This window comes from Macrotis lagotis, chromosome X (genome assembly GCF_037893015.1).
Source record: "Macrotis lagotis isolate mMagLag1 chromosome X, bilby.v1.9.chrom.fasta, whole genome shotgun sequence".
In the NCBI taxonomy this organism is placed as follows: domain Eukaryota; kingdom Metazoa; phylum Chordata; class Mammalia; order Peramelemorphia; family Peramelidae; genus Macrotis; species Macrotis lagotis.
In genome coordinates, this window is record NC_133666.1 from 240,997,681 (window position 1) to 241,022,370 (window position 24,690).

The window sequence follows — 24,690 nt, forward strand, 5'->3', positions numbered from 1 at the left end:
CCATTCTCCAACCACTGGGCATTCCCTCAATGTTCAGCTCCCTGCCACCAGAAATGAGGTGCTATAACTATCCCTATACATAGAGATTATTTTCTTCCCATATTTCACCTCTTCTGGAATATAGACTTAGCAGTAGCACTTCTAGGAAAAAGGCAAACATGTTAATTTAACCATTCTAAATTAATTATACTCTAATAATTATCATCAGGTACACAATCAAGTAAGATACTTGTGAAGGCACTTTGGAAACATTGGGGTAGTATAAAAATATGTTATCACTATCACTGTGTAATTGTGAATCTAAGCAATTATTGGTTCTCAGTTAAGGAAAGATAAAATTCAAAGTACCATTTCCACAACAACTCACATATCGGTCACAGGTCAAATCCTGGCATCATCACATGACTTCCTTTAAATTATTTTCATTGCTTGTTCACACAGTGAATTGAGCACTGAGATTTGGAAGACCTGAGTTAAAATCTGCCTTTAGGGATGGCTAGGTGGCATAGTGGATAAAGCACCGGCCCTGGAACCAGGAGTACCTGGGTTCAAATCCAGTCTCAGACACTTAATAATTACCTAGCTGTGTGGCCTTGAGCAAGCCACTTAACCCCATTTACCTTGCAAAAACCTAAAAAAAAAAAATACCTAGCTGAGTGGCCTTGCGCAAGCTACTTAACCCCGTTTGCCTTGCAAAAACCTAAAAAAAAAAAAAAGTGGAAATGGTATCCATTCAGATTCTATGGTTTTGGGGTGGCGTAGTGGCCTAGTGGATAAAGCACCGGCCCTGGAGTCAGGAGTACCTGGGCTCAAATCCAGTCTCAGACACTTAATAATTACCTAGCTGTGTGGCCTTGGGCAAGCCACTTAACCCCGTCTGCCTTAAAAAAATATATCTGCCTTTAAACTAATGACCTGGGCACATCATTTAGCCCTTACTTGCCTCAGTTTCCCTAACTGTAAAATAGGGATAATAATAGCAGTTATCCCTCAGGGCTACTATAAGGACCAAAAGAAATAATGTTTGTAAAGCACTTTGCAAACTATACAACTCTATATGCTACTACTGTTATATGACAGATAATAATGATATTAAAATACAAGAAAAATAATATATATTTATAGCATCTATACCTTAGAGTTAACATGAGGATCGAATTAGATGTTTGTAAGGCACTTGGAAAACTTTAAAATTCAATATAAATGCTGTTATTATAAAATAAGCATCCTACTTAAGGTTATTTTAAAATTAAGCAGCAAATTATTTTAATATAATTTAAGAATTGGGACTTACTCATTTAAAAAGTCAGCTATAAAACAGTTTTGGAGAAGACAGAAAAGTCATGACAGAAATTTAAAGAGAGGAATGTATTATTTTATAGAGTAAACATATTTCCTGCTAATTTGTATTAGTTCATTCATTTTATAGGTCTTCATGTCACCTCATACAACCAGGCTATCAAGCACAGAAGATTACCAGTCCCAGAACAAGCTTCCCATGCCCTCCCTCCAGTCTCAGCAAGGACTACATAGACTATGTCTAGGTAGATGCACACAACAACGAAGGACCCTAAGGAGGCAATAAACCAAGAGACTGGCACTGGCAAAGATTTCTCTACACAGAATCTCTCTTTGTCTAACTGGCTTCAAAGTGTCTGGGAAGACACACCTTAAAAGATTTCATCAGAACCTATAGCTGCTAACTTCTCAGCATCCTTTGGTGTCTTCAGATGGTTTTTTTTAGCATCTCTTGCTTGGGCAGCTTGAAGCATGGCCTATAAATATTAATGCTTATACTATAGCTATATTATGGTAGGATACTAATCGAGTCAGGTACACAAAAAGCCTTAGTAATGCAGGTTCAAAAAAATGAAAATAATGATTAAGTTTGTAAAAAGGATAGTAAATGTGCTTAATCTGCTAATTGTCATTTCCTTTGAAGATGATAGTCTAATGTTCTCTTTCTCTTCATCTATCAAGAATGGTTTGCTTTAATTGCTATTTAAAGAAACTGAGGAATGAAAAGGTTAAAGGGCTAGGCTAGGAGATAGGGTCTTTCGCTGAACACAGCAGTTAGCAAAGCTCTTCAAAGTACTAACATCACTGGACAAAGCTGCAGTTCAGGTGAATGAATACAGGAAAGAGAAAACTTACTTGTAAAGGTAATATTCAGCATGATCTACCTCCTCTCGGGATGAAATGTTGTCCACGAACTGAGGGAGAAAAAAGGAACACTTCAGATAAAGATAGATTGACATTTGCTTTAAAGATAAAGCCTCACTGAGGGTCAACATTTATATTGGAAAAATTCTGAACCCGTAGTAGCTTATCCATGAAAGTACTGCATCTGGCTGGGGAGGGGGAGGGGGAAAGGGGAGAAGGCAATTTGGGTTAAGTGACTTGCCCAGAGTCACCCAGCAAGTAAATATCTGAGGCTGGACCTCTTGACTCTAAGGCTTCTGTTCTGTCCACTGTGCTACCTAGTAGTTGTCCCTGGGTTTTTTAAAAATAATTTTCCCCTATAAATTTTGAGATAGTGCGGTGAAGCAGGCAAAAAAACCAGCCTTGGAGTCAAGAAGTCCTATCTGACACATATTGGCTGTGGGACCCTGAGCAGAGTCACAGAGACTTTCAAGGTCCCAAGAAAGTCTCTAAGCCAAATAAACAGCAGAACAAGTGTCTATGTGCATTGGTAAAAGGACTCTTCTTCATACCAAACATTTTCTACTCCAAAGAAAACAGATTTATACCATCAGAGTAAAAAAAAAAATGTTTATTTATGTGTTTAATTTTTAACATTACTATCATTTCTGGTTACATCTCTGCAATGCTGGTATTAAACCAACAACAGAACAGTTTAAGCAAAAAACAGTGATACCAATGACTTCATCTGGAAATATCTGCCCTGCTTCTGGAAGCATTGTTGGTATTTGTTATCTAGGTTCATCCTTGGTTTTTCAGTTTTAATTGCTAGCATTTATAAAGTGTTTTGAGGTTTTGCAAAGGGAGTGTTTACAAAAATTGTTTCATATGCTGCTCACAGCAATCCTGGGGGATAACTATTTTACAGAAGAAAAAACTGAAGCAAATGAGGGTAAGTGACTCACCCAGTGTCTCACAGCCAGTATCTGAAGCTGGATTTGAACTCAGGTCTTCCTGACCCTGGGTCCATTGCTCTATTTGATTTGACACCTAGATTCCTCAGGGTCTAGTCAGCTTTCTTTTAGTGATCTGTTCATTTATATAATTGCAGTCAATGTATATGTTGTTTTCTTGTTTCTTCTTATTTGCCCTATATTAATTCATATAATGATCCAGAGTATAATACTAGAGGCATTCAGGTTACAGAAGGTATGAGTACATTAGATTCTACAGCTAGATGGCATAATGAATAGAGCACCAGGGCTGGAATCAGGAAGCCCACAGTTCAGACCTCAAACACTTACTAAACTGTGTGACTCTAGGTAAGCCACTTAACCCTGTCTGCCTCAGTTTTCACACATGTAAAATGAGCTGTAGAAGGAAAATGAGCTAGCAAACCATTCCAGTATCTTTGTCAAGAAAAGATCAAATAGAGATCACAGAGTTGGACATGACTAAAGAATGACTTAACAACAATTATGTTCTACTGATCTAGTAGTTCATGGTTGCTACCTAATTAGATTTAAAAATTTTTTAACAACAAAAAAAATCTCAAAGGGGGGGGCCCACCCTGGATTCAGAAAGTCTGTATATGGCTCCTAGGCTTCTTTGCAAAAGCCCTGGGGAGGGGAGAGTTTTTCCAGTAGTATCCACAGATGAAGTTAAAATGACTTAACTCTGCCTTTTTTCTTCTTCCTTCCAATGACTGGCAAGAGATGACTAGATGGTCCCTTAAATCCCTTCTTGCCTCTAAAATTCTCTAAGATTGAAGATATAGTTTCCCTATTTGAACAACAATCCACAGGGGGCAGAAAAGAAAGAAGTGTAAATGGACACCACTTTTCCTTTCTTCTGAGCTGTTCTGAACCTTTGTTGTAACCTGAATACTCTTTTGGCAATGTGGGGACATTTCTGAACCCCTTCTTAGAAGAATATTTTTAAATGAATCAAATAAAATACATAGGATTTCAAAGAAAATCAATATAGTGAAAAATAGTTATCAAATTAAAAAAACAAACAAACAAGTTCCCAGCCCCCAGGTGAAGAGCCCATGCTCTATTTTGCACTGTATGGGAGGTTTTACTTTTGCAAAGTGATCTCTTGTCTAGCATCTCACAGTGGCAGATATCACTATTTACCAAGGAAGACTAGGAAGCCAGAAAGACTAAGTGATTCCTAAGGTTATACAGCAAGATTATACAGCAAGATGAGTCCAGGCCCAAGGTCTCTGGATTACTACTCAGGTGCTCTTTCAATCCAATCTAATTTAGCAAACATTTAATAGACCTTTGCTACTAATGTGAGGTAGATAATGGGTCTCTAAAGTCAAAAACAAAGATATTGCACTGTGAAAGCAAATACAAAGTAATCTGCAGAGGAAGACAGAACCAGTAACTAAGTGGACCAGGAAGGGCTTTAGGTAGTAAGAGTGTCTAAGTGGTGCCTTAAACAAAGCTAAGGACACTGAATGGAAGGAGGGAGGGTGAAGGGAAAGGATTTCAGGTATGAGATTCTGACCAGGGAGAGTCCTTCATGGAGGCTCTAGAAATGGAGATAGAAGAGAAATGCAGAGTTCACAGAGCATCACATACATTCAGTTATTTATATGAGGAATATCTTTTAAATTAAAAAATTAAATTAAATTAAATTAAATTAAATTAAAAAAAAATCCTACCCGTGAAATTGTCAAAGAACTGACGGGCAATTTTTTCTCATACGTTCTATCCATTAAGGAGGCCAGGTCAGCTGTGAAAACAAAAAAATTCACATAGTTCATACATTGGTGTCCAATAATAAGCTTCCAAAACCTTTTCCGTACACGATTTCATATCCAGAGTAGCTAAGTGCCTGTATAGTTGTCACATATTCTGGTTGTGTTACAGCAAAGGGAACCTCTTTGTGCTAATGGTTCAATGGCTTTCCAGTGCTTTATTTCATCCCCACATGGAAGCTGAACTAAGGAGCGCTAGCATGAGAACTGCCTCCAAAAAAGCAGTATTAGAAGCATGGAGTCATGGGATACTACAAAGTTAGCTGCAGTGGAAGGAAAAAGGAAGGAATAAAGCTAGCAAAACTGGGAGGACTTAGAACACAAGAGAAATTGTTGTCCCTAAGAGAAACAATGAAATCAGTAACAGGGTTTTGGGAAAATGTTTGGTTTCATGTTTAGTTTAAGTTGTGGGAAGAACATCTGGATAAGAATGGGCATCTTGTAGGCAGATGGACATATGGGCCTGGATCTTGAGAGATTTGGTATTCACCTGAGTAGAGAAGATTCCTGAAGTTGTGGGAAGAAAATGAGTTGGTAAGAGAAAGGATGTAAATAATGATGAAGATGACAAATTAAAAAATCAATGTATTAAAATTGGCTTTATGTACTGCAACCCTATGAGTTAGGGAATAATAGTATTATTTTCCCTAATGGACAAAAGAGGAAACTGGACCCCAACGAGATGAAGCCTATATGGGATGAGTATGAGAGAAATGATTTAAAACCAGGTCTTCTTGGTTCCAAATACAGAAGAGTTCCCAGGACTGAATCTTGGAAAGATTTGGGAAGAGGAAAAGGAATCAACATAAGAGATATAGAGGGCAGATCATTAAACAAAGGAGGAACAAAAAAAAAATTAATTAAAAAAAAGAAGAACCAGCACAATGTGGTATATCTGAAGCCAAGGGAGGAGAAAACATTCAGAAGGAGGTCAGTATCTAACTACAGAATGATTAAGGCAAATAAACCTGAAAAACCAAAAAAAACCCAAAACAAAAAACTTTCAAGGGATTTGGTGATTGGGAAGCCACTGATAACATTTGAGAGAATAATTTCAGCAGAAAGGTGGGGAATAATATCAGATTACAAGGAAATGAGGAAGAAGATGATGAAGCTGAGGTATCAGATCTAGAATACCTTTTCAAGTCTGGCTGTGATAGGGACAATCAGTATCTGGATGAGATAGAAAGCCTGGAGGAACTGGGAAAACCTGAGCATGTTTGACGACTAATGGCAAAGAATCAATGGAGAGAAAGAAACTAAAGATACATGAGAGGGAGGGATGATGGCTGAGGCCAGGTCAGGAAGGGAGAAGGAGAATTTAAGAGTAGAGATGAGTAGGAATACTTTTGATCAGAAGAGGCTAATAGAAGGAACAATCTAGAGAGGAATAAAGGGGATGGGAAGTGGTGCTGAAGCTATGAGTGAAACAGGAATGGCAGGAGCTCATATCAGATGGCCTCAATCCACACAGCAAAGGAGAAGGCAATGGGTACTGTTGTGGTTGTTCAGTCATTTTTTGGTTGCGTTCAACTCTGTGACTCCACTTGGGATTTTCTTGGCAAAGATACTAGAGAAGTTCGTTTCTTTCTTCTTCAACTTATTTTACAGTTGAGGAAACTGAGGCAAACAGGGTTAAGTGACTTGCCCAGAGTCACATAGCTCGTAAGGGTCTGAAGATGGTTAAGAAGAGAAATGTTTCAAATATGCAATATCAAAGGGAAAGAAGGATTTATTAAACACTAGGTGTCAGGCATTTCATTAAGGCTTTTGAAACATTTCAATGATCCTCACTACATCCTTGTGAAGGAGGGCTACTTCTCATTTTACAACTGAGGAAACTGAGGCACAGGTCAGTGGTATACCCAGGGTCAAATAGTGTTCTGACACTGGAGCTGAATTCAGATCTCCCCAACTCCACCACCTAGATGAGTTTGGCAAAGAAATTGAGATAATTCAGAGAGCAGATGAGCATTATAGAAAAGTATGAGGGCCTAGGAGAGATTATTCTTCAAAAAGGAACCTTGATTAAACAACTACTTTTTAAGAAAAATCAGTATGACAGGAAATATAGACCAACTGACAAGGTGTCAAGGAATATCATGAAATAATAGTATATCCTATAAATTGTAACAGAAGACTTTACTTTAAAACAACAACAGCAACAAGATTTTCTATTAGGGAAAGAAGTAGGGAAATTAAATAATTAGACTTCTGAAAGAGTTTACATATGAGACTATTATTTAAAAATGCACCCTATATTCATCTTAAAATAATATCATTCATCTCTCCCTTCCTCCCTCTCTTTCTCCCCCTTTCCCTCCCTCTCTCCACTCCCTTTCTCTAAATCAGTTGCAGAACACATGCAGATATTTTCTTCTGGTTTTCCACCTGATTAGAAGAGCAAGGGAAAAGGAATTTCACACTGGAGTCTGTGCCAATGTGTTTGGCAGTCAGGAGGAACTGGGGTGGGGGTGGGAAGGAAGCTAGAGTTAATTGAATCAGATGTATTTCATGCTAACCTCCCCCCAGTACTATTTTGGAGATTCTACAGCAATTCTACACAGGATTAAATAGTCAAAATTGAGAAAGAAATTATAAATGTAAACATTAAACTATCCTTAATACCAGAGATATATAGAAGGAATTAACTATTCTTGTGACTCTTTTAATACTCAAGTGTTAAATTATTTCAATGGTATATAAAACCATAAAAGCTGATCATGAATAAGAGTTAAGGCCAATTAGCATGGCTAAATTTGGGCACTTACTAATAACGTCAGAATGCTGACTAGAGGAAACAAGATGTATAAGATCACTTTTAAAGTGGTTTTCATTTTAGGGTGATATGAAATATAAAGGGGAATCATTCATATTTACTTAAGGAAGTTGGATTTACAACGGTAGGAGGGCATAGGAACCTGCTATCTTTTAACTATAGCAGCAATAAATGGGTCATTGGAAATGTTCAGGAAATGAAAAGTATAAAGAACCTTCTGGATTTAGTGGGCTCATCTATTCACCCTGTAAAGTAATTTAAGGTATCATTTTAATTTGTACCAATGGCAACCTTCAGCCAAATGGAACTAAGCTTTCTCCTTAGATGGCTCATAGCTACAGTATGGATGAATAGCATTAGCATAATGCAAGTCAGAGCAAGGTCTGACTCTAAATATAGTCTGTAACCAATTATCTCATTGCAGTGCTGGGTATGATGAATGAGGCAGGGAACCAGATAGTATCAGAGACGTTGCCACACTCTTGGGCTAGTTCAGTACCACTGGCTTTGGGCCCCCAACACAAGCATTTCTGGTCATGATTCAGATGTCAGTGAGCCACCAGTGTTCATTGAAGCCTGGTTTGCAGTGATAGTGCTATGTGGCATGGCAGAAAGTGTGTTGGATTTGGAATCAGACGATCTGAATTTACATCCTTATTTAATATTTCTAAGCCTATCATCTTCATCTGTAAAATGATGGGTTTGGACTTGACTGTGGTTCCTTTGAGGAAAAAATCTATAATCCTACAATCTTGGTTACTTTATTGTTACTTGGTTCATTAGACACATACACCCCAAATTTACAACTGATGAATGTTGTTCAGTCATGTCCAACTCTTCAAGACCCCACGAACCACAATATGCCAGGCTCTTCTTTCTTCCATTATCAAGTCTAAGTTCATGTTGCTTGCTTCCATGACACTATATATTCACCTCATTTTCTGCCATACCCTTTTCCTTTAAGTATTGACTGATTTTATCTCCTTGCTGCCCAAGGGACTCTCAGAATTTTCTACAGCACTACAATCTGAAAGTGCTGAAACCCTCAATTCTATGGTGCTTGACTTTCCTTATAGTCTAACTCTCACGTAGTCCTACATAGAATTGATGGAGGTTAGCAAAGCCAAAGAGAAAAACCAAATTGTCATTTCTCCTGATAAAGTCTGAAGCTTAAGATCCAAATGGTTACAGGACTTAGACATAAAAAACAATACTATAAGCAAATTAGAAGATCAAGGACTAGTCTACCTGTCAGATCTATGGAAAGGGGAGCAGTTTATGACTAAGGAAGAGTTGGAGAACATCACCAAAAACCAATTAGATGATTTCGATTACATTAAATTAAAAAGCTTTTGCACAGATAAAACCAATGTAACCAAGATCAAAAGAAATGTAGTAAATTGGGAAACAATCTTTACAACTAATGATTCTGACAAAGGACTTATTTCTAAAATATACAGAGAACTAAGTCATATTTTTAAAACAAAAAGCCATTCCCCAATTGACAAATGGTCAAAGGATATGCAAAGGCAATTTACAGATGAGATCAAATCAATCCATAGCTATATGAAAAAATGCTCTAAATCATTAATTATTAGAGAAATGCAAATTAAAGCTTCTCTGAAGTACCACCTCACACCTCTCAGACTGACCAATATGACCAGAAAGGATAATGATGATTGTTGGAAGTCTTGTGGGAAATCTGGGACACTATTACACTGTTGGTGGAGCTGTGAACTCATCCAACCCTTCTGGAGAGCTATTTGGAACTATGCCCAAAGGGCAACAAAAATGTGCATACCCTTTGACCCAGCAATACCACTACTGGGCCTATACCCTGAAGAGATGAGGAAAAACGGTAAAAACATTACTTGTACAAAAATATTTATAGCAGCCCTGTTTGTGGTGGCAAATAATTGGAAATCAAGTAAATGCCCTTCAATTGGGGAATGGCTTAGCAAACTGTATGTCATGGGACACTATTGTTCTATTACAAACCAGGAAGGATGGGATTTCAGGGAAGCCTGAAGGGATTTGCATGAACTGATGCTGAGTGAGATGAGCAGAACCAAAAAAACACCGTACACCCTAACAGCAACATGAGGTGGTGATCAACCTTGAAGGACTCGCTCATCCCATCAGTGCAACAATTGGGAGCAATTTTGGGCTGTCTGCAAAGGAGAGTGCCAGCTGTATCCAGATAAGAAGTTGTGGAGTTTGAACATTCAAGGACTATTCCCTTTAATTTAGGAAAAAACAGATATCTTATTGTTTGATATTGTTACCTCTTAGACTTCTTGTCTCTTCTTTAAGGATATGATTTCTCTCTCATCACACTCAATTTGGATCAAGGTACAACATGGAAACAAAGTAAAGACTGACAGATTGCTTTCGGGGGGGGGGAGTAAGATGGGGGGAAATTGTAAAACTCAAATAATATCTTTAATAAAAATAAATTTAAAAAAACAATAAAGTCTGAAGCTTTCTGGTATCTGTGTCAAGAAACATCAGTCAGGATATCAATTCTTATTTGGGGAAACCAAAGCTAACATTGAAGATACAACAAATACATATCAGGTGCACACAACAATGCCAGAAAGTAAAGGAGAGTTTACAAGATATGCCTTTGTGGACCAAAACATGATCATGATTGGGGAATGGTTGTCTGTCAAGTTGAATGGTACAGAAAATCAATTCTACTGGAGACTCCACATTATTCCTGTGGAGAATTGTAATGAATTTCTCTCTCACTCCTCCCTTTTCCTTGGCAGTTTCCTTGACTCCCAGGGTTTCAATTATTACCTTTACTCAGATGAACAAGTTGACAACCCAGTCCTTAGGTCCTATATAGATATCACTAGCTACCTGAAGGATGTCTTTATCTCAACCTCTAAACATACCAAAGTGAATTTTCTTTTCTTTAAACCCACTGCTTCTCCTGACTTCACTTGTACTGTCAGTGATATTATCATTCACCCAGACTTCCAGATTTGAGACCCTAGTGTTATCTTAAGACTGTGGTCTTGGGGTGGCTAGGTGGCACAGTGAATAGAGCACCAGACCTGGAGTCAGGAGTACCTAAGTTCAAATCCCGTCTCAGACACTTAATAATTACCTAGCTGTGTGGCCTTGGGCAAGCCACTTAACCCCATTGCCTTGCAAAAAAAAACCAAACAAAAAACAAAAAAACCCCAACAACTTAAAAAAAAGACTGTGGTCTTCTCTTCCTCATCTCTTACTACCAACCAGTCCACAAGTCCTGCTGGCTTCCACCAATCCTATGTTCATCCCTTCTTCTCTATTCCTGCTGCCACCACTCTAGTATATTCTCTCATCACCAACTTCATGGCTACTTGTAAATAGACTCTCCTCCTAACAGACCTTTCCACTTCACCCCATCCCAGCCCCTCCCCTTCCAAACAATCTTCATAACAGAGCCAGAATACTTTAACTTATAGAGAGATCTGGTCAAAGTATTTCTCTATTCAAAACTCTAAAATGGGGGTTCTAGGGATCATGATTTATTAAAAAAATATTTTGGTATTTACTCCAATATAGTTGATTTTCTTTATAATCCAGGACATAGCACAGTTCTTAGAACATAGCAGATACTTAATGTCTATTGATTAATTAATCCTATGTATTTTATTTTATGCATTTAAAAACATTATTCTGAGAAGGGGTCAAGAGGTATATAGAGACAAGATTGAGAACCCCTGCAGACTTCCTTAGCCTTTCAAGGTTTTCTATATATGATCATCCTTTATCTGTCTAATCTTAATCTTTTTACTTCCCTCCATGTATAACAGATTCTTGCCAAACTGGTCTTACTTACTATCCAATCCCTGTACATGCCCAACTTTCCATCTCTACTTTGTCTGTTAGAATGCCACTGATACTCCCCCTCACCTTTAAAGTTACTTTTGGCATTTTAAAGTTCAAATCAAATGCTATCTCCTTCATGGAATTTCCCTAATACCAGGTCCACTTCATCCAACTGGTAATGACCTTTCTCTTCTTGGAGTTCATCACTTTGCCTGTCTCTGTCTCTGTCTCTGTCTCTCTCTCTCTCTCTCTCTCTCACACACACACACACACACACACACACACACACACACACACACACAATTGTAAACTTCATGAAGACAGGGACTCTGTCTTATGCCAAGTCTGCATCTCCTCCTCTTGCTTAGCACAGTGAGTCACACACAGCAAGTTCTTAAGTGTGTGTCATTCCATGTGTTCACACAGAGCAGGCATACAGGATGTCCCAAAGAGGTATAAACTATTAAAGTTTAAAACCACATTAGGGCAGCTAAGTGGTACAGTAGATAGAGCACCAGCCCTGGAGTCAGGAGTACCTGAGTTCAAATCCGGCCTCAGACACTACCTAGCTGTGCAGCCTTGGGCAAGCCACTTAACCCCATTGCCTTGCAAAAACCTTAAAAAAAAAAAAGAAGAAAAAACACATTAGGACTTTCGAGGGACTCTGTATGTAGTGTCAACTACTGATCACAACCAAGTATGAAAGCTGGGAAAAAATCTTTAGGATTCTAAAGATTTCCCATTAGAAATGGAAATCTTTGTTGTCATGACCAAGGCTTTAATGATGATTCATTTTTAAAAAGTTCCTTGTATAGCAGATTTCTAGGACAAAATTGATATGGAAGATCAGCAAAGGGCTGCTGAAAGCCCAGAACAATAGAGAATTAATAAATATTTCATATCTCTCTAGTTCCTATGTATTTATAAAACACTGTTTCTGATTCAGCTAATATATATTTAGAAGGTAAGGGTCATAGAGGTCATATTGCATCCAACCTCCTCATTTCACAGAGGAAGAATCTGAGACCAAGAGAAAAGTGATGTGAGAAATAAATGTCCCAGGTAGGAAGCAGGAGTAGGATTCAAACTCAGGTCAACTGACTCCAAACCCCATTTCCCCCCTACCCTTCTGAGCCTGAAGATTTTTGGATACCTTAGTGAAGCAACACTGTGATGAACTGCAAAGAGACCTCAGGGCAGAAATCCTGGAATCTGTGATCTTAAAGTCTAAAGAGGATAAAACAGATCAGGACTATTTGTTGTTCTGAACTGATAACTGCTGTTGTGCTGTTTTACTTTTTCTTTTTCCCTTGAAGAAAAACAATTTTGGTAGCTAGTTGGCTAGAGTCAGAAGGATCTGAGTTCAAATCTCACCCCAAGAAAGTTATTAGTTATATGACTATGGGCAAGTCACTTAATCCTGAGAGAGGAGAGAGAGAAGGAGATAGGGATAGAGAGAAAGAAAGAAAGAGGGAGAGAGAGATAGAGACAGATAGAAAAAAAGAGACAGACAGATAGAAAGATAGAGACAGAGAAAGAAGGAATTACAGAGAATCTAAAACATGCCCAGTAGTAAATGGTGGAAATTGGAAAAGCTTACAAAGTCAAACTTGGAACACAGATTTTGTGTGTGTAGATGTACCAGAAGCTTTAAAACAAACTCATCTGATAATGGAAAATTTGGAAACACACGTAGGCAGCTATATACTAATTGGAGTGAGAACTTAGAAGGGTTAATACACACAGGCAAAGCCACAGTCACCTCCAAGAGTGGCAGCAGATGGCAAACAGGAAGGTTTTGAGAGGAACAGATGTCAGAGAGATGCCAATATTGGCCTGACAGAAATTGGAAAGGTTCAGGAAGCCTCCATCATGTCTCAGGAGAAGGAGGTGAAAAAGTAACCCAACAAATCAAAGGTTTCCACAGCTGGAATGATACAGAAATATTTCAATATCAGCGGATGGGATGAGCCCAGATTTCTCACTTTCAACCCTAAATTCAAATGTCTTTTGTTACAACCTATTAATCAAAGGCTGATTCAATGAACTAACATCATTACAACACTCAGGTTCCATAGGAAAAGATTATTTCTGTGATCCAGCTAGGTAGGGCAGTGAGGGGCTACTGGGCCTGGAGTCAGGAAGACTTATCTCCCTGAGTTCATATCTAGCCACAGAAAATTACTAGGTGTGTGACCCTGGACAAGCTACTTCACCTTGTTTGCCTCAGTTTCCTCATCTGTAAAATGAGCTGGAGAAGGAAATGATAAATAACTTCAGTATCTGTGCCATGAGAAATCCCGAAACATCAGATACAAATGAAAACAACTAAAGAACAAGAAATGTCTCAGCTATAGCTCATATTAGTACAGCTCTGCTGATGTCTATAGAAAACTGTTTTTTAAAGGGGCTTTAGAAAATCCAACTGATTTATCAAATCTTGGAATAAAACATTACATGCAAGGAAATGTTAATATGTTCATACAAACAGATTTGGGGGAATATGTAATATTTTGTTGATGTTATCTTTCATTCTCGAAGAAGACCATAACATCAAGTGATGCCATGACAAGCAAGTGAATTGAATTTTAGAGATCATGGCTATGTAAAGTCATCAATCACTTTCTCATCAGAACTATTTGGGTCCAGTGGCCTGATATGGATCAGGACAACTGAAGATGGCCCTAGATATGAGGTAATTAAGGTTAAGTGACTTGTCCAAGGTGGCACAGCTCGTATGTGTCAAGTGTCTGAGGCAAGTTTTGAACTCAAGTCATCTTGACTTCAAAGTCAGTGTTCTAACCAACCAATGTACCACCCGGCTACATATATGTGTGTGTGTGTATAAATATATATATGTGTGTGTGTGTGTGTGTGTATATATGTATATATATGTATATACATGTATATATACATATATAAAAATATTATATTACAATTATATATTATATAATGATTTATCTAATTACATACAATGACAATATACTGTTATCAGGATGATATCTTTTTCAAGATATTGCAATGATTTTTTTTTGAACTTCTATAAATTCAAAATTTCAAGGTTGGTTGATGTTTTGTGGGTACTGAAAAATGGCTTTGGTCAGATCAGGCTGTAGGTAAACTGTAAGGGGAGAAGATAAGTGAAGTACCTATCAAAGTTAAACCAGTGAAGAATTATGATTAAATAATAGTTTTCTGAAGGGACCCCAGGTAGTATCTGCCCTTAAAATGTAAAAATGCCATTTAAATCTGAAAAGCACTCTCCAATTGAACAGTCAATCAATCAGTTAACATAAATTTATTAAGTAGTTCTATTAAACCATGGACTAAAAGTCAGGGAATTTTCTTTACTAAAAGAAAATAAAACAAATGAGTGAGCCCTGAAAAATGACGCTTTTATGTTGTACTTACAAGATAATGCAATCACTGTTGTGGCAGGGCAGGTGATATTAATGCCCATTTTAGAGGAAATTGAAACTCAGAAATGTGAAATGACTAGTCCAAGGTCACACAGGTAATCTGATAAATATTTATTAAGATATTACTCTGCGCCAGTCAATGAGCTAAGGTATTGTAGTGCTTTGAACCATGGTCTTTTCACCCCGAGCATGCTATTCTATGAATTCTTAATTAACACTCTCTTGAAAAAAAGTTAAAATTTTTTACTTTAATCTTTATAGCTATTTTTTTGTATTCATATTACTTACATTTCCCAATATATCTCTTTTCCCCTCCTTGCACAGGTATCTTGGTATACATAGAGTTCAGTCACTATTTTAGCAAAATTCCAAATTGCTTTCCAGAAGGGTTTGCTGTCATAGCTCTGCCTTAAGTCCTCTGAAGAGAGAGATTAAGCCCCGAGTCTCAATCAGGAAAACTCATCTTTCTGAGTTCAAATCTGGCCACAGACACTCTAGCTATGAGACCTTGGGAAAGTCATTTAAGTCATTCAAGTCATTGCCTCCAAAAAATTTAAGTATTCTTTTCTTTAGTATATTACTTATTTTACTATCATAACATTATTAACAAGGTGCCTGATGGATATGAGTATAGCGATATAGCAAGCATGCTTTATGTATATGATAGAAAAAATAGCCCCCACTCAGGAAAAATGAGGGTCAAAATAAAACTGGATTTGAAAATTGAAGAAACTGGATTTTATTTCTGTCACTTCTGCTAACTATGTAACTTTGGGAAAATAATTTGCCCTAACATTACATTTCTTCATCTGTAAAATACAAGGACTGCACTACATTAAAGGTTCTTATTCTAGAGCTCAGAAAATTAAAAAAAAATTATAATCATTTCAGCATATTTAGTTTTCTTTTCAATTCTCTGTATTTGTATATTTGAAGATATTGTTCTGAGAAGGGTTCACAGGCTTCATTAGAATGCCAAAAGGACAAACAGGCCTACATGGCCTCTAAAACTCCCTTCAGTTCTGATATTCTATGATTCTCAAGTATCTTATGCTCTAAAGAGGGAAAAAGTAACCATCTGTGGCTCTGGCACTTTACAATTACTGGAAGTTGTCTACCAGTCTGCAGGAGAACCCTACTTTCTTCTTTCTTTTCCCATCTCTTTTTTCCCTCCTTTACCAAATTTCCTGTCTCACAGTTATATACCTAGGCCCTGCTTAGCTCCTTGGAAGCTCTCAGTCTTGAATTGTTGATCTCAATTCAATGTTTCTAAAATTAGGAGTAAAACTGACAAATCCTTGGGGGTGGCTAGGTGGCGTAGTAGATAAAGCACTGGCCCTGGAGTCAGGAGTACCTGGGTTCAAATCCTGGCTCAGACACTCAATAATTACATAGCTGTGTGGCCTTGGGCAAGCTACTTAACCTCCTTTGCCTTGCAAAAACCTAAAAAAAAAAAACAAAAAACAAAAAAAAACCCACCACCACCAACAAAAACCCTGACAAATCCTTCCAAGCTCTCTAGAAGACTTACTCCTCTCCTACCTTAGGAATTTTATAGTCACCTGTATCAACTAGAAGACAAAATTACTTGGAGTCTTCTTTTGGTCTTCTAGGTCAGCCTTGATTTTTTTTCCCACATAATTATTATCTCTCCCAACCTTTCTTTCAAATCGGATTATCAATTATCTAGGCTCAGGGCCTTTTTTTTGGGGGGGGGATATTTTGTGAAGCCAGACAGGAAAAGCTTGAAAAGTACTATTTAAAGGGAAAGATGGAGGATGAAAAGGCAAATTTCAAAGTTCCTAAATAATTCTCAGTCAGCAAGAAAATGCAATAACTTACATTATTCATGCAGCCACAGGCAGTTCTAAAAAGTTTATATTCTGCTATAAATCCTGTCACTTTTGTGAATTCCAAAAGGGCTTAAAAATTTTCTCCTATAATTCAGGATTTCACAATAAATTGCCTTCTATTGTTGTTTTTTTGCTTTATATGGGGTTTCTCCTCTCTCTAGCTAGAGTATAATCCCTTGAGTGCAGGATTCCCTGTTGGAAACTAGTCTAGTGCAGGGTATGGTCTATTCTGTGAGTACTCTGGCCACCATCTGCAGCTCTTTCCCACCAGAACTCTGAGCTCTACCCCTGGGATGCAGGGCTCTGTGCAGGGGACTTTCACCTCAGCTTATCTCCACCTGACATCGGTGCCACTTTCCAGGCCGTTTCCAAACCTTGCTATTATCCCCTCCTTTCTGGTTCCTTGTCCATGTTATCCCCCCCCCCCCCAAGTAGAATGTAAGCTATCTGTAGGAAGAGGCTATCTTGACTGTTTGCATTTATATCCCCAGTTCTTAGCACATAGTAAGTGCTTACTAAAAAATATTGCTATTAATACGTAGGTATTCAATAACAAACAAAAGCCCTCAATATTCTGTCTGGAGTGGTATTATTCTTGAGCAGACCACAAATTCAGGATCCCATAAGTAGATTTATTGTGATGCTTCCTTATGGAACAACAACACCCCCCCCCCAGGTTCTGGATCAGAGACCATGATAGGGGAACCTGTGCAGGACCCAAAGCCTGGACTGGGGGGCGGGGAATGATATGTATTTACCCAAATCCAGGCTCACTAAATTTAAGAAGAGGGCCATAAGGTGATATATTTTTAAAGCCACAATAGCTAAATTCTACTACAAATAGAGGGATTCATTTCAACCTCAAATACTTATTAATGACCTAGTATAAGGAGCTATCCTGAAAGCTAGATTTGAGATACAAAATCAAAACCCTTCTTTCCTCAGAGAGCTTACATTCTACAGAGAAGGTAGGGAGAGGAACAAGCATTTGTTATGTAGTTATGAGCTAGGCACTGTACTTTACAATTATTCTCTCATTTTACCCCCATTATAATCATTTTATAGCTGAAGAAATGGAAGCAGACAGATTAGGTGACTCACTCAGGGTCACAAAGCAAGTAAGTCTGAATTTGAACTCAGATCTTCCTGACTCTAGACCCAGCACTCTATCCCCCACAGATTATGACTGCCTCAACACCTAGCATGTACATAAATAAAAAACAAAAAGAAAATAGAGAATAAAATTTGATAATATCAAGAGGGAAAGAGGATTAATGTCTGATACCATTTCAAAGGGCTCATCCACAGACACACTTGAAAGATGTTTTGAAGGAAGTGAAGACTTCTGGAGGTGGTAGGAAGGTATTTGTCCTAGGCAGAGGCCCAGAGATAGGATGTTGGGTAGGGGAAACAACAAATAGGTTAGTAGACAGGGCACCAAGGGAGTCATTGTATTACTTATTAATGACTTATTATTTGTGTGTGTGTGTGTGTATACTTTTTACATTTTAAAAAATAATTATATATAGTGAATTACTTATTAAAAAGGCTGGAAAGAGGGATGTTGTAATTTAGTACTTATATTAATAAAATCATAGGCCCTTTAAGACCAAACCCACCTTTCTCTTTAAATATATAAAACAGTTTAGGTAGAACTCAGAGTTCTGTTGGGAAGGAGCTGAAGATAGTGGCCAGAGTGGGCAGAATGGCCCATACCCAATGCTGGTGGGGGTGTTATTTTTTAAAAATCACCAAATTTTAAAAAAATCACCAATCAACAGGTATTTTTCATTCTCTAGTTTTCTATAACAAAGAAAAATCCTAAATAAAACATTTCACTTCTTGGATCAGTTGCTGAGATTTAATCCAAGAAGTTTGCTTTGCCTTAATTCCCTCTTGGCAAGGCTGACTCCAGGAAAAACTATGAAATAGGTGGGAGATACCCTTTCTCTCTTTTACCTTTCCCAGGCTACTCCACCAGAACTCACCTGTGTCCGAATTTCTCTTCTAGAGAAGGTGGTACAGTGGTTAAAGCACTGAGTCCAGAGTCAGGAAGACCCAAGTATAAGTCTTGTAGGCCTCAGACAACAGCTCTGTGATCCTAGGCAAGTCACTTAACCTGTGCCTCAGTTTCCTCAACTGTAAGAGCTAGGTAATATTAACAAGCACCTTCCTCTTGGGAATGATATAAAGATCAAATGACAAATTTGTAAAACACTTAAGAGTGCCTGGCACACAATATACACACATGCTTGATTTCTTCTTTCCCTTTTTCTTCATCCATTCTCCTGGGGGGGGGGGGGGGGAGAGTACTGTCTTATACCTTAAGGTTCTGCTTTCTATTCAAGGAGACTGGTTACTTTTCACAATTCGAGTTCTCTCAGGGGCTTCCCTGAGAAAGATACTTTCCATTAAATTAAATAAAAAGGCATTTAGCGGCACATAGCACAACGGGCAGGGAAGGTTCTGCCTCTGACCCACAAGTCTCGTAACTTCAGGCCACATGGCCCAAGACCGTTAAATGCATAGAATAGCTGCTGATCTCTCCCAGTGGAGGGAGTTTCTTAAACTAATATGATCAGAGCCCTGGACCAAACCCAGCATTAAGTAGCTACAGTGTGCGGGAGGGGAAAGAAAGCGCTGTCCTTAACCTCATGGCCCCCAGGCCAGTAAATCTGCCACTCTGCCCAGGTTTGGGAGTGTGATAAATGCACTAACAAGGTGCGACCATCCTTCTATATCTGGTCCAAATGTGAGATTCACGGGGGGGTGGAGACAATATGTTTATTCATATACGGGTCGTTATTTATTTGGGGGAGGCAAAGGGGGTAAGTGGTTTGCCTGCCGGTCCCAGCTCGGGCCCTTCCCATCTACTTTGGCACCTGGCTGCCCCCGGGCTGGTTTCTATGGGTGGGGAAAGGCCCCCCATGCTTCCCCTTAAAAGGCAGCATCGGCCGTGTCCTCTGCCCCTCGCCCAGGCCGCCCTGATCAGGGGCGGGCAGGTCGGGGAGGGGGCGGGCACGGGAACCCGCGGGCACACACGTGGGCGCGCCCGGCTCCTCCTGCCTCCAGCAGGCGGGTCGCCCACGGCCCAGCCTTCCTCTCTCCTCCAACACAGTCTAAGGATGGTGTGAGTGAAGGCCTCCACCTCGCCCGCCGGGGCCAGCCAATCAGGAGGCAGGATCGACCGCCTCAGCGGGCCCCGGGCCTCGGACGTCCAATCCCAGGCCGCCACAGGCCCGGGCGGCCCCCCCCCCGCGGGCCTCTCTGGAGCCGGCCTTCCGCCAGGCCCACAGCGCCACCTGCCGCTGCCCCGGGGGAGGCCCGGTCTGTCCAGGAGCCGCGCAGGCGCTCCGCGGTGGTCCCGCCCGCCGTCTCCATCCGGGCCTCACGGGCTCTGAGATCCCTTCCTGCCCGGGGACCCAGGCACCAGCGGCCCGGCGGGGCGGTCCCAGCGTCTGTCCGCCAGGCCCTGCCTGCCACTCAGCAAGGCCTAGAAGCCTTAACTGGATCCTTTTCCGCCCTGTGCTGGCTGGCCCCTCCCTAAGGTCTCCGGGTTGGGGTGCTGTGCTTGGCTTTGGGGGGGCACCCATCAGTTTGGCCCAGAAGGCAACAATCCCCCGCGTCAGCCACCGCAAGCTGGGCAGGGCCGCTGCCATGCAAGGTCTTTGTGTCTCATGTCCGGGCCATCCCTGGGGCCTTCTAAGGCAAACTCATGGCATCAGTCAGATAAGCCATGAAAACAATCTGTAAAACTAAACTGATAAGAAAATGAAAAACACTGACCTATTTCATATGAATTTTATCCCAAAGGCAAAGATGTCTTTTCTTTTACATACATTAGTGGGTCCTTTATTGTGCCACATGCATCCCTCTGACAGCTTCCGGTCACAGGGCCTGCATACATGAAGGTCCCTCAACTAGAGGTGATCAAAAGAAGGGCAAAAATAGTTCTGGCCCTCAAGGGGCTCACATAATACTATATTGTGTTGATTTTTTAAAGGCAAATGGGGTTCAGTGACTTGCCCTGGGTCATACAGCTAATAAGAGTCTGAGACTGGATTTGAACTCGGGTTCCCCTGATTTCAGGGTCAATGCGCTTATCTATCGGCTGTCCCAGTAGTTTTTGCTCTTAACAAATATTCTATTTGATCCCTTAAATTTGAATGGCATAAAGCAGTATAAATATATACAGATATAGTCTCTTCCCAAAGTCCATGCAGCATGATATGATAGGAAACAACAATAACAAACAATGGATTTAGATTTTAAAGCCCCAGGCTCAAATCTGAGCTCTGTCATTTCCTTATTGTCAAAGTGACATCATCCCCTCACTTCTCAGGGTCTTAACTTCCTCATCAGTAAAATAAGCCAGGTTGGGGACATGGGGGATCCTTTCCAGATGTACATCAATGACCCCAGGACCTCTGAGATTCTCCCTAGCTCTAGGTCAATAATCATACCAGAATAATCTATGGAAGCAAACAGACTCCAAATTGGCTATTTCTTCATACAGTGGTTTTCCACAAAAAGGGAGACAGAAAATTTCCCATTTATTTGAGTACTAATAGCTGATTTTCATGTACGCAATTTCTGTTACAATTCTCCTGACCTATTTTGAGACACCTCCCCTCCAAATATTCACATGGCCTATTCGTGTCTGCCCTGTGGTAGAACCTTCTGAGCTCTACTGGTCTGCTCAGCCATAATCAGATACACTGTGATTTGTCTCAAACATAGTGCCCCCACTCTGGTCATCTTCAAGAATGAAGGGCAACAATTCTCAGCCCTGCCACTGATTTAATCTCAACCTTAGGTCTCATCTGTGTCTCTATCTATATAGGAAGCTCCAGGTATCAGTTCAGATCACCACTTTCTCTGCTAAAGAGTTTTAGAGAGTTTCCTAGAGCACTGAGCTGATAAGTGGTTTGTGCAGGGTTACACTGGCAGAACTTGACCTCAGTTTCCTGAGTTAGGTTGTAAGCTGCTTGGTAGGGTTTCTCTTTTCCTTTTTCTTTTAATCCTCCATGCTTAGCATAGAGCCCACTATGCTACAGCTCTCTACCTACTATATTATGCTATCTCTTACTGTCAATCTTAGGCAAGTCTAGTTCTTTGTCATAATTTTTATTTGATGTCACTCTATGGAACTTTTGAATAGCTGAGAAGACCAAGAGCAGAGATCTTGCTATCCTCAGTGATCAACTTCCATACTTTAAAACAAATAAACAAAAATGAGAAAGAGGGCTTAGTAGTACAAAAATGTCTGTAAAAAGAATCAGAGCCCCCAGCCTCATCACCAAGGACACTGCAGTTCCTGGATCTCTGACCTATAAAATAATACTTGCTCCTGTTAATTTTTTTATTATTTTACTTGAATAGAGAATGAAAGAACTGGATTATTATATTTTATAGAACTTTGAGCTCTTCAGAGAAAGTGTTAAATAACTATGTTGGCAGTCCATAGTGTGCAGTGAATAAAGGGTTGGACTTAGAGAGTCAGGAAGATCTGAGTTCAAATCCAACCTCAGATGCTTACCAGCTGGGTGACCCTGGGCAAGTCACAACCTCTGTTTGTCTCAGTTTCTTCATCTGTAAAATGGGGATCATAGCATTTACCTTCAAGTGTTGTTGTAAGAATGAAATTAGATAATAATTTCAAGGGCTTAGGACAGTGCCTAACTCATGGTAAGTACTATATAAATGCTGTTGTTCAACAAGTATATAGGGGGTCAATCTTGTTTTTTAAGCAGAGGTAAGTTAATAGACCACTTTCTGTCTTGGGAAAAGTGGGAAGATTGTGGGTGAAGGATGTTTAAGTACTCTCAGACATGACTGTTGAATCAAGTGCTTTCGCTTAACTGTTTTGTTTTGTTTTTTATTATTAGGAAGAACTAACTGAGAAAGTTTTATAGGCAAGATAATATCAAGAAAAGAAAGTGATATCAATAAAACATTAAGAAGCATAAACTAATATGACAAACTACATACAAGATAAAAATGGAATGATCAGTTACATTAGAAAGCATTTATATCGTAATCCTTTCATACATGTAAATGCCTTTAAAAAAATAAAATCACTGACATGAAAGAAAGTGAGATGGTTAAAAAGTACAAAAATTTTAAACTCTCAGAAGTGTCAGAAGTGAGTCAATTAAAGATTAATTAGAAATCAAGATAAAGCATCCCCAAAATGTTTATTTTAAGACAATAAAATAATTTGAGGTATATACATAGTCTATCTTCAACTTACTAGATCTTCTAAGAATGACTATGCTAATACCAGGAAAGCTAATACCTGCTAGCTAATCCATTCATGAACTAGCATTAGTCAACTCCTATAGGGCAAGAATTGCACTAAGAAGCTAGGATGCAAAAGCAGATATTAAACAGTCCCTTCCCTCAAGGAGTTTACAAACTTGTCAGAGAATTATTATTTACTCTTACCACATGGAGTTTTTGAATGACTAAGAAGGTCAATACCTTCCATGCTCAACTTCCATCACATAAAAACAAACAAAAAAGAGCAAGAGACAAAAGACACAGAAAACAAGGAATGGAAAAAAAGGCTCTGAAGTCAGAGGGCTTAGGTTCTGCCTCATCTTAGATGCTTATATAATCTTGGGTAAATCATGTTTCCTCAATTTCCTTATCTGTAAAATGAGGAGTTGGAAACAATGGCCTTTGTCATCCCTTCTTGGCCTAGATCTATTGATGCAAAATAATGGGAGATCTGCATCTAAGTTTAGTACAGGATATCCAAAAGAGTAAAGAAATCTGTCCCTTCAGATACTTGTTTCAGATGGGTAGCTTAAACAATCTAAGTGTGGTTTTTAAAATCTCAGTCACAATCTAAAGTGTCAAACTCCCCATCCAGGGAATCTTTGGAAGAAAATATTGTGATTAGGCAGCTCCATGATGCAGTGGAAGGAGCACCAGCCCTGGAGTCAGGAATATCTGAGTTCAAATTTGGCCTCAGACACTTAATAATTATCTAGCTGTGTGACCTTTGGCAAGTCACTGCCACGCAAAAACCAAAGGAAAAAAATATTGTGATGATATCAGCATAGTGGCTATGCTGAATGTGTGGACTATATTTAATGGTGGGGCCACCTCCAAACCCACTTGGACGCTCCAATCTGGGGTGTAGTAAAGCCAACTCTATTGAAGAGTGGACTGTTAAATTTTCAGTATGAGGAATGACATATGAGAAATAATAATTTTTGTATTGAGAGCTTATAATGTTGTCTGAGATGTTTTTGTTTTTGCATTTCTAAATACAATAAAACTTTATTTTAAATGTGAAAACCATGCTTAGCTCACTGGATCGTATAAGGGCCTATTCTTTTCAGAACTCTGTTGGAGATTTTAAAAATGTTAATGCAAATTAAACTTAAAAGCATGTGTGTGTGTATAGATTTTTTTTCCTCCTAGAGGACCTGGTTGTTAAAGTTTATTGTCATACCCCTGTATTGCTAAGGTAGAAGTTTCAGGGAATGAAGTCATCCCCAGACTGAAGCAGCTGCTGGTGTTGCTGCTACTTTTTTGAATTTATAAAGAAATTGCAAAGTGCTTCATATTCATCATTTCATTTAAGCTTCCCAAGACCCAGGATCCCAATCAATCAACAAACATTTATTAAGCATTTACTGATGTGCCAGGGATTGTGAATACAAAAAAAAAGGGCAAAGACATAAAAAATACCTGCTCTCAAGGAGTGAGAAAATATGTAAATAAGTAGAAACCCACAGGTGTAGGGAAGTTAACATTATGGGGGAAGGCTAGGGTAAATGAGGGTGAGAGAGATAAAAAAAAAAAAAAGCTTCCTATAGCAGGTAGCATTTGAGCCGGGCCTTAAAGGAAGCCAGAAAGTTATGTCAAAATATAAAAGTGAGGAGGGAG

The 24,690-nt window shown here is 39.2% G+C and overlaps 1 protein-coding gene across 1 annotated transcript in view; it reads right to left on the bottom strand.

Moving 5' to 3' along the window:
• Positions 1 to 24,690, bottom strand: part of MRPS27 (mitochondrial ribosomal protein S27) — a 160,053-nt gene that overhangs the window by 94,724 nt on the left and 40,639 nt on the right. Inside the window, exons 3-4 of the mRNA XM_074200629.1 lie at positions 4,817 to 4,887; positions 2,155 to 2,213 (exon numbers count right to left, since the gene is read on the bottom strand). Of these exons, the coding sequence (XP_074056730.1) occupies positions 2,155 to 2,213; positions 4,817 to 4,887 (130 nt within the window). The remainder of the gene's footprint in view (positions 1 to 2,154; positions 2,214 to 4,816; positions 4,888 to 24,690) is intronic.